This window comes from Chenopodium quinoa, unplaced genomic scaffold, assembly GCF_001683475.1.
Source record: "Chenopodium quinoa cultivar QQ74 unplaced genomic scaffold, ASM168347v1, whole genome shotgun sequence".
In the NCBI taxonomy this organism is placed as follows: Eukaryota; Viridiplantae; Streptophyta; class Magnoliopsida; order Caryophyllales; family Amaranthaceae; genus Chenopodium; species Chenopodium quinoa.
This window is the reverse complement of record NW_018745454.1, coordinates 4,494,003-4,503,722: the sequence shown is the minus strand read 5'-3', so window position 1 is coordinate 4,503,722 and position 9,720 is coordinate 4,494,003. Positions and strand designations below refer to the sequence as shown.

General features: G+C 36.1%; 1 protein-coding gene across 1 annotated transcript; it reads left to right on the top strand.

Annotated features, from left to right (window-relative positions):
* Positions 1 to 344: 344 nt before the first annotated feature.
* LOC110714633 (CDPK-related kinase 3-like) lies at positions 345 to 9,336 on the top strand. Its single transcript, XM_021893183.1, has 12 exons — positions 345 to 698; positions 864 to 1,420; positions 5,065 to 5,195; positions 5,539 to 5,580; positions 5,663 to 5,771; positions 5,859 to 5,937; positions 6,680 to 6,976; positions 7,113 to 7,222; positions 8,310 to 8,417; positions 8,518 to 8,580; positions 8,660 to 8,827; positions 8,919 to 9,336. The coding sequence occupies exons 2-12, from the start codon at positions 893 to 895 to the stop codon at positions 9,057 to 9,059; spliced, it is 1,776 nt and encodes a 591-aa protein (XP_021748875.1). The 5' UTR covers positions 345 to 698; positions 864 to 892; the 3' UTR covers positions 9,060 to 9,336.
* The last annotated feature ends 384 nt before the right edge of the window (positions 9,337 to 9,720 follow it).

Genomic DNA, 9,720 nt, shown 5'->3' with positions numbered 1-9,720 from the left:
ATGCAAAGACAAAAACTGAAAAAGAAAAGAAAAGAAAAAGAAAAAGCCACGTAAAAATAAACAAGGTTCCTGACACCAATATAACTGAAAACCGGGGAGCCAGCCACTCTTTTCCCTCATTTCGAACCTTCGATGCATGCGCTTTGCCCTTACTCGCGTCACCTTTTTCCTCTACTCTTCACCCTCACTCTATTCCCCTACACCCTCACTTCTCCTTCCGACACGTGTCCTATTAACCCAGTTACATCCCAGTCTCACCATCTTCTCCTACACCCAACCCCACCTAATCCACCCACCTCTACGGCTCTACTATCCCCTTTTTTTATTTAATTATAATTTCATCCTTTTTTCCTCGTTGGCGTTAAAATTTAAAAAAAAAGGTTGAAAAAGACAAAATCCAAAACAACTTTAGTTTTTTAGAGAGAGAAAGTTAAAGAGTTTAGTGAAGAAGCAACAACAAATCCAACTCCTCCAGCCAGCATCACCACCTTCATCATCATCAACCTTTTTAGAGAGAGAAAATCACAATCCAAATTGTTTCTGATACTCTCAGATTTCCATGATCATGGAGTAGATCTTCTCTGATTCTCTCTCTTCTTTCTTTAAATTCGACTTCAATTCTTCATTCACTATGATCCCGTCTCTCTGTAATCTCGCCCGTTTACTGTGATTTCAACGCTGTTTAGATCGATTCTCCGGTGAGTTTTTCCGATTTTGTGCTTCAGATCTGTTTCATTTCTTTGATTGAGTTAATTTTTAAAACCCTACCTTAACCCCCAACCGTTTGATGTTTACTTCATTTTGACTAGGTTTTTTTTTGAATTTTTTTATTTTTTTATTTTTGATTTTGACGGCGGAATTAGGAGTGAGAAATTGGAATCGTTTACGGTAAATGGGGCAGTGTTACGGTAAAGCCGTCGCCGGAGAAAGTGGTGATGTTGTCACGACGATAGTTGCTCCGTCTTCCGGCGAAGATGGTGGTGTTCATCCTCAATCGCCACTTCCGGCGTCGGAAGTTGCGAATAATCCGTCGGTAAGGAATACGCCGGCGAGATCATCGCCGTGGCCGAGTCCGTATCCTGCTGGAGTTCCGCCGACTCCGTCGCCGGCGAGGTCGACGCCGAGGAGGTTTTTTAGGAGGCCGTTCCCGCCGCCGTCTCCGGCGAAGCATATAAAAGCGTCGTTGGCGAAGCGGCTTGGGAATGCGAAGCCGAAAGAGGGGCCGATACCGGAGGACGGTGGGAATGAAGGAGGGCAATTGTTGGATAAGAGTTTTGGGTATGGCAAGAATTTTGGAGCAAAGTATGAATTGGGGAAGGAGATTGGGAGAGGGCATTTCGGTCATACTTGTTCTGCCAAAGGGAAGAAAGGAGAGCTTAAGGATCAAGTTGTTGCTGTTAAGATCATTTCCAAGGCCAAGGTGATTTATTGTTTTCATTCTGTTTTTATTTGGGTCATGAATTTCATGATCATAGAATTGAAATTTCGGATAATTTTGATATAATGTGATTAATGACAACGTCAATTTCTGTGATTTTGTTTGTGTTTCTTATAATGTCCTTTATTTTGTTAATTTGGGGAGTATAATATTTATGAGTCAAAAAATAAAATAAAATTTGTATTTATGATGGCGATGTTGCTGGATTTTATTGAATCTTTTTTTTGTGGGGAGGGAAGAGATGTATTTTACTGGGTCTTATTAGTGTTCGTCTATAGATTGTGTTCCTTTCTTCATTTTGTACTACTTTCAATTTGAGGGTTCAAATAACTGGTCCCTTGTGACAATTTTGATAAAAATAAGTCTTTGATGATTATTTCAATGTCAAAATTCTATTGCTAGAATTATGTTGTTACTATGATATAATGATCGATAATGATGGTTGATGTTGACTACGTTTAGATTTTGTCATATTTTAATTTTTTTGAGTTGTGTTTTTATTGGTTTTGGGTATTGATCAGCTAATCTTGTGATTTAAGCCAGTAATTGGATGCTGTTTAAGATCGGATTCAAATTATTGTCTTTTGCTAGTGGAGCATGTTAATGTTTGGTTTTCATCTTTCTAAACGGAACTAGTTAAGTTTCTAACCTTAAAAAGAAAAGAAAATAGTGGTGTGTGAGATTGATTGTCTTCTGTTCTAGTTAAGTAGGTCAGTAGCCTAACCGAGGCATGCTCAACAAGTCAACAGGTCTGTATACTGTTTTTAGAATATTACTGGCTTCACAAACTTCTTTTTTACTTGATATCTGATAAGAAAACCAATAAAATTTGAATGCTTGTGTGGGAAGTTGTTTTCTCAATTCGCTAAACTTGATATTGCAAACATTGTGAAGCTGGCAATACTCGTGTAGTTGGCCTTAAGCATCAGCCATGAAGTTGCTGTTTATAAGTGTGAATTATGAGTAGTTGTAGTGTTATGACTGGTGATTTAGGTTATTTCCGAACACTCTTGTTAATTCTATGCTGTCTTAACTCACAAGGCAAGTAATTATAATGGTAATGGATATTCACTGCAGATGCTACCAGTCATTGACATTACTTATCATCTCATTCCCTCTATCTCAGCCCAATTGATGTTTTTTAGGCTTACCATTTGCTTAGTAGAGGGTCAGCTAACTATTTTTGGGATACACTCCAGATAAAGAAAATCCGGTTTCTTCTAGCCAGTCAGATTTTTTAACGTTAGGACGTTCCATGAAGTGAGAAGATTATTTAACATTAGGACGTTCCATGAAGTGAGAAGATTATTTAACATTTTTTCCTTGAGACAGAGTTATGTATAGAGGAAACTCTACTTTGAGTAACCTGTAGAAAGCAACAGCCTAATAGACTACAACTTGTCCCTTAGGTAGGTTTGCCCTTTATTGTCAGGGGTTTGTTTCATGAACTTTGAGGGTGCTTCTTTGCCCAGCCCTAGGATCAACGACATTTTGAATCACCTTTCCCATTCATCAAGGATAGGGCAGGTCTGGGACATGATCCTTGATTCAATGTGATAAATCCTTCTATGCGTACATGGGTTCATGTGATATTTATAAAGTCTTGAGACAATCCCTCTCTGCTGAAATAAAATGGAAAGCACAAGGGCTGAATGAAGCTCAACAGGTGTATTTCTTGTCCGTAAGATGTGAAGGTTAGCAATATAAGATATTTTGGCTGAAAGTTACTCACATCCAGGAGTTATTGTACCGAGATGCATGGAGAACTTTAGATTAAATGAATAAAGTGTTGTATGTGTAATACTTTTCACATGAAAGGTCTCCCAACACTCACGAATTCACAATTTATGCTAATTGTAAGGGGTTTGCATGCGTTTATAACTTCAATTTACGCTTGACTTTTGTCATTATTAGTTGAAGAACCTTTTCCAAGAGAATCATATGGATTTCTTTTTTTTTTTTTCCGCGTAAAAGCAGTAGTAACTTTTCAAGGAAAATAATATTAAGTGAAAAATTATTGTCAAGATATATAGTCTAAAATCTTTAGTTAAAAAATGTTAATTACTAGAAAATATAGGAGACTGAGTGAGGTAGGTAACTAGTAGTGGGGCAGTAAGATGGGAACTTGCTCTTGTATCTTAGCATTAATATTCCCTGTTTTTTTTTTTTTTTTTTTTTTTTTTTTTTTTTTTTTTTTTTTTTTTTGCTGTGTAACAAAGTTGCAATTTTGGCGGCAGGGGATATCATGGCTCGCTTATTGGCAAGGTGGGATACACTTGATAGTGATGGACATGTTTGGATTGATAATTTCCGGAAAGCATTTATGCTTTAGTGGCTTAATTTGTAATAAGCATGCTTGAACTTTACCTAAAAAAAAAGAGGCCATGATTTGATAACAAATTTAATCACCACCTTAATTGAATCTCGTTGAGATAGAGTCTAGGAAGGTAATTAACAGAGATGTAATTTATCTTTATGATATCTTGCTCAAATGGAAGTTCTTTGAAATTATGAAGTTTATATCTTTGGTAACATTTAGTTTCCTTTGAAAAACTTTAGGTAGTACTTGGTTAGGAATAATAATTGTTATTCTACTTTGAAGCTTGAGCAATTAGTCACTTGAATTGGTTGGTAGTTTCTTCTATAACTTCATGGAGTAATTATATTAATTATATCCGTATTTACAAAGTTGAATATGCTCATGTGAGTCTTTGCATCTAAATATGGTGACAGTGGAGCAGAACAATTGCCTTGAACTAAACTGTGATATAGTTCTCGGTTGTTTTGAAGTAGTAGACTAGTCAACTACGGACTACCCTCATTCCTCTTGCAAGGGTTTAATAGAACCAGTTTCGGAATGATCGTAAGGGTAGGGGTTAGTAGCTGGATAATAAATTCAACAAACTCTAATTCCTTGAGTCGGTTGAAATTAATGACAATTGTTGCAAGAAAACAGATGTTAGTAACTAAAAAATTTATTTATTTATTTTTTTCTAACTATGACTTACGATTTAAGGACTAAAGCTAAGAAATCTTTGTCGTGGGAAGGTCAAGACAAAATTGGTAACTTTATTAGTAACCTTTGGGTGGTTTTGTGGTTGCGTCTTGCAATAGATTTAGGAAATTTCGTCCTCTTTTAGGAATTTTTAAATTTATTTTTTCCACGCATGCGTGAGTGTGTGTGTTTATCCACCTTTTAAATTAAGCGGATGCGTTGCACATTTTTTTGACTTCTCTTGACTATGGGTACTATGTCGGATATCAGATTATCTGATTATGCTATTAGTCTAGAGGTTAGCTGTCAGGGCATACTTATGCAAGTTCATTTTGAACAACCTTGATTCTTGTGACTACTTCTTTAGTACGCCGATTTTTCTGCAAGATGTTTATGTTAAGATGGCTTTTCATGTGCATATGTAATCCTGAGATGTGCAATATCTTTATCTACGTCACCTCTGGTTCTTGTTTTCTTGGACTAATTCTGGTATAATTAGTGTCTTCAGTTCATGTAAAGATGACAACTCACTGATTTTGTTCTAAAAATGCCTTTTACTTCTGTTCATATTTCTAGGGTTGCCCCTTTATGGTGAATAATTATGAGTTAATAAATGCTATTTATTGAGCAGATGACTACGGCAATATCTATAGAAGATGTACGGAGGGAAGTCAAAATCCTGAAAGCCCTCTCAGGGCATAAGCATCTGGTCCAATTTTACGATGCATGCGAAGACTCAAACAATGTATACATTGTCATGGAGTATGTCTTCTCTCTTGAGCTGTATATTTCTATGCTTTCCATTAGTACATGATGAAAGACTAATTTTCAGTTTTCAAGATTTTCTCCACCCATCTATTATTGAATCATGTGGATGGCCTTCAAGTGTTTGATTGGGTGAAAAATAATAGGAAATTCTAATGTTTTCATTGACGAATTTTTGAAATTTCAATTTCTATATTTGTTACTGTGAAACTTTTTTGGGGCTGGTCCGCTGGATGCATTGGGCTATAGTGATTGAGAACTACTGTCATTAAGCTACACCAACATTTTAATAGTGATGATTACATTGGGTCTGAAGTATTGGATTTTACTTTTATGTCAGATTATGTGAAGGTGGTGAATTACTTGACCGAATATTGTCCAGGTAACATTAACTCTTATCAACACTAGATTCTATTTAGGAGATTCTGAGATTTCTTGGGAGTAAAGGGATATTCTTTTTGCAGAGGTGGAAGGTACCCTGAGGTAGATGCGAAGGTCATTATCAAACAGATTCTGAATGTTGTATCATTCTGTCATCTTCAGGGTGTTGTGCACCGTGATCTGAAGCCTGAGGTTGCTTTTGTGTACTTGTTATTTGTTTGATACTTGATGCTTTTTTTGTCTATAACTTTTCAACTAACCAATTTGCTTCCTATACAGAATTTCCTATTTACGTCTAAAAGTGAAGATGCTGACATGAAGCTAATTGATTTTGGCCTCTCTGATTTTATTAGGCCAGGTAACAATTATGAAATTTTTTTAGGGTTGAAGATCTCCGCGTTTTTTTGTGGGTTCTATTTCTGTAAACAAACCAAGTCTTGCTTTTTTTAAATATTAAAACCAGCTATCTATATGTACTATAATAATTAGACTAATCTGGTAGTAGTCCTCGAAGATATTTACCATCTTTGTTCTGATATATGCAAAATTGGCATCATGATTATTTATGCTATGCGGGGATTAAGGATTCTTAAAATATTAGCTGCCAATGAAAAATGGGTTACTTAGGATTTCTTAATCTCTCAGTGGATTATCAACTTGTGGTGATTGCTTTATCTTGATCTTCATAAATCGTTTTAGTTACGGATTTTGGCTATACGATAATTGTGCTCTTTGCCAAAGATACTAACAGTGTTTACTAGAGCTTTTTGACTGGGGTTACTCCGTTACTTATTAGGTTTGGAGAATTTTCGGTCTGTTTTATTTTATTTTTCATTTCTAGATGCTATATTTAGCTTTGTATGGTTTAGAGTTACTGTTGTATTTATAGGAAGACACACTCATTCACACAGTCACACACATATGCATGTGTTTGTGGTTTATGATGTTTATGGAATAAAAGATTGGGTATGCTACTCATAAGTCAATTTAGGACTCTTGAGTTTTTCTCGTTCTCCTTTTCATGCACTTGAAGAGCTCTCAGGGCTTTGAAATTACTTTCTTTCCTTTTTCCACTCAGTGCATGTTTGTTATAAATGCAGATGAAAGACTAAATGATATCGTGGGAAGTGCTTACTATGTTGCACCTGAAGTCCTTCATAGATCGTATAGCCTTGAAGGAGATATGTGGAGCATTGGTGTTATCACATATATATTATTATGTGGAAGCAGGCCTTTCTGGGCACGCACTGAATCAGGAATCTTCCGTGCTGTGCTAAGAGCGGAGCCCAATTTTGATGATTTGCCTTGGCCATCTGTGTCTCCTGAAGCTAAGGATTTTGTAAAAAGAGTGCTTAACAAGGACTACAGGAAGAGGATGACTGCTGCCCAAGCTTTGAGTAAGTCTTTTACTTTGTCAATCTGCTTTATAATGACTTCTATCTTGGTAAACTTATGTTCTGAATGTAATAATGAAGCTTATCCTAAAGGCTTTTTGTAACATTTTTTCTGAAGGAATGCTTTTGTGTTGTGCAGCTCATCCCTGGCTGCGTGACGAAAACCAGCCTATTCCTTTAGATATATTGATCTATAAATTGGTGAAGTCATATCTCCATGTAACTCCTTTTAAACGGGCTGCATTGAAGGTATTGCTCTGCTCATTAGATTGCTCTGTCACTAATGCATCTTAGAATTTAGGTCAGATTGTGGACCGTGGCTTGTGGTCTTTCCAATGTCCCCGTATAATTACTGAATGAATTGGATTGCTTAATATATATTCTGAATTTTAACTGCAGATATTCTTCCATACTGATTTTAAAGAAATCCTCTTCCCTAAATTGTACCTCAAACATTTCTATTATTGTTGCTCAAGTGTTTCCCAAACATGATACTACTTCTTGCTGATTGATCTGTTCGCCAGCTAAAATTTGCCTAGCTTACTTGTAAAGGAAGTTCACTCACTTCATTGGCTTGATGATTCGTCTGACTTAGTTTCACAGCTTTGCATTTATGTCTTTTGTTTTATAGTTCTATTGAAGGTTGGGGCCTGGGGGGTTTTGTTGGGAGTGAAGAGCTCTTATTTCATGTCTTCAAGTGCTCATTATCAAAGGTTTTAGGGTTGTGTTGATATAGGATCTCTTCAATGTTTTGAGTGTGTCAATGTACTTTTTAAACATAAAACTGTTGATGTAAACTACCTAGGTATTTCTTTGCAACCATCCTACTTGTTGCATTGTTTTTTGCGTGACTTTTGCAAACAGGTAGCCGTTTGATGATCCTTTTTTGAGTTCTGTTATGTGTCGGGCCTGTAAAACCTTGTTCTTTAGGGGAGCATCTTTTTATCCCCTGGACTAGCCTAGTTATGGTCATCCCATACGGCAGCTGTCCATAAGAATAGGAGAACCTTCTCTCAAGAATGAATATCTAGATGCTCTGTCTGGTTAATTTTGACAGCATGCATGAACTTGTACATGCTCTGTCAATTTGACTTGGTGATATTTGACTTGATTTTCTCATTGTACTGTTGTTGATTTGTTACTATAACATCAAATTGTCCTAGAATATTGTTAGTCAAACTCATGAATAATAGATGCTTAACTTAGGTTTAAGTTAGCCTGAGAATTCTTTGATACTAGTAATTCTGTGGATCTCTTCAAAATTTCAAGCCTCTTTATAACTGATTTCATCTGATGAATAACTATTTTTCTCTTTTCTTTCTCCTTGGAACTGCAGGCTCTCTCCAAAGCTCTTACTGAGGATGAGTTGTATTACTTAAGAGCAGAGTTTGAGCTTTTAGAGCCTACCGGTGATGGTCGTGTTACATTTGAGAACTTCAGAATGGTTATTTTTGTTGCTTTGCTTTTTCCTTTTTATTACTTTTATTTGTTCGTGCCACGAACATCCTGTTACTACAATATCTTTTTTTTTTAAATCATTCCAGGCACTTTTGAATAATGCTACTGAGGCAATGAAGGAATCTAGAGTCCCTGATATCCTAAATACGGTACTTTATCCTTTTTGGAGCTACGTAAATTTGAGACTGCATTTGAGAATGCCTAATGTTTTGATTTGATTTGGCACAGATGACAACTCTTTCGTACAGAAAAATGGATTTTGATGAATTCTGTGCTGCTGCGATCAGCACACATCAATTGGAAGGTCGGGAAGGTTGGGATCAGATTGCATCTACTGCTTTCGAACATTTTGAGCAGGAAGGCAATCGGATTATTACCGTTGAGGAGCTTGCCAGGGTATGTATTGCTTTCCCAACATTTATCTTTCGTGTCAAGTTTCCATACTCTTGCGATTCTCAGCTTCTTTGTTAATGTCTGATTAATGCAGGAATTGAATCTTGGACCTACTGCTTATTCAATTTTAAGAGATTGGATTAGGAGCTCCGATGGGAAGTTAAGTTTTCTTGGATATACAAAATTTTTGCATGGAGTGACTATTCGTAGCTCAAATACAAGACATCATCAATAGGATAATCAATTACATAAAAAGGCCGTCGTCATAAATGATTAAATTAGATTTATGCCTAATTACAGGTTATTCAGGAAAGTTTTATTTTTTCCCTATTTGGGAAGCATAGGAAGATGTGTATAAATGAATAACATTAGTCAGGTTTAGCTCTGAGGTTGAGGCAAAATTGTACTAGAAATGGGTTTTTGTAGCTCATTCCCAACGTTTGATTTTGGTAAAAAATATATATAAATGGGGGTTTGAGCACAAAATTGTCTACTTTGCTCTCCTTTCTCAACACCTCTGTGCTACCCCGTTTGCCCCTCCTTTCTCTTCTTCACTCTAAATCTTAAATGCATGATTATAGATCGACGCCTTTCTAATTAAGGAGTAATTAAGTATGAAATCACTAATTACAGCAACTATTGTTGTCAGCTTAATTTCATTTTTTATAACTTGGATAATATGGGCTTAATTTCATTTTTTATAGTAGCAGTCATGCACTCATGCATATTTAAGTGTCATACCATTTCCATTTTTTTTTTAATTTATAAAAAAGGGATTTTCAATATTGTTGGGGGTAAATATTTAAATAAGTGAAGTCAAGTATCGTCAGCATGGCCGACTTATATGGGTTTTCTAAGGTAATTGGTAGACGGCACCATCCTTGAATACCCTAGAT

What these genes read in the sequence shown, in the direction of transcription:
- LOC110714633 (XM_021893183.1), top strand. Translation starts at nt 893, where the DNA reads ATGGGGCAGTGTTACGGTAAAGCCGTCGCCGGAGAAAGTGGTGATGTT. An exon ending in CATTTGAGAACTTCAGAATG is followed by an intron (nt 8,418 to 8,517) that starts GTTATTTTTGTT and finishes AAATCATTCCAG; the next exon opens with GCACTTTTGAATAATGCTAC. An exon ending in CCGTTGAGGAGCTTGCCAGG is followed by an intron (nt 8,828 to 8,918) that starts GTATGTATTGCT and finishes TGATTAATGCAG; the next exon opens with GAATTGAATCTTGGACCTAC.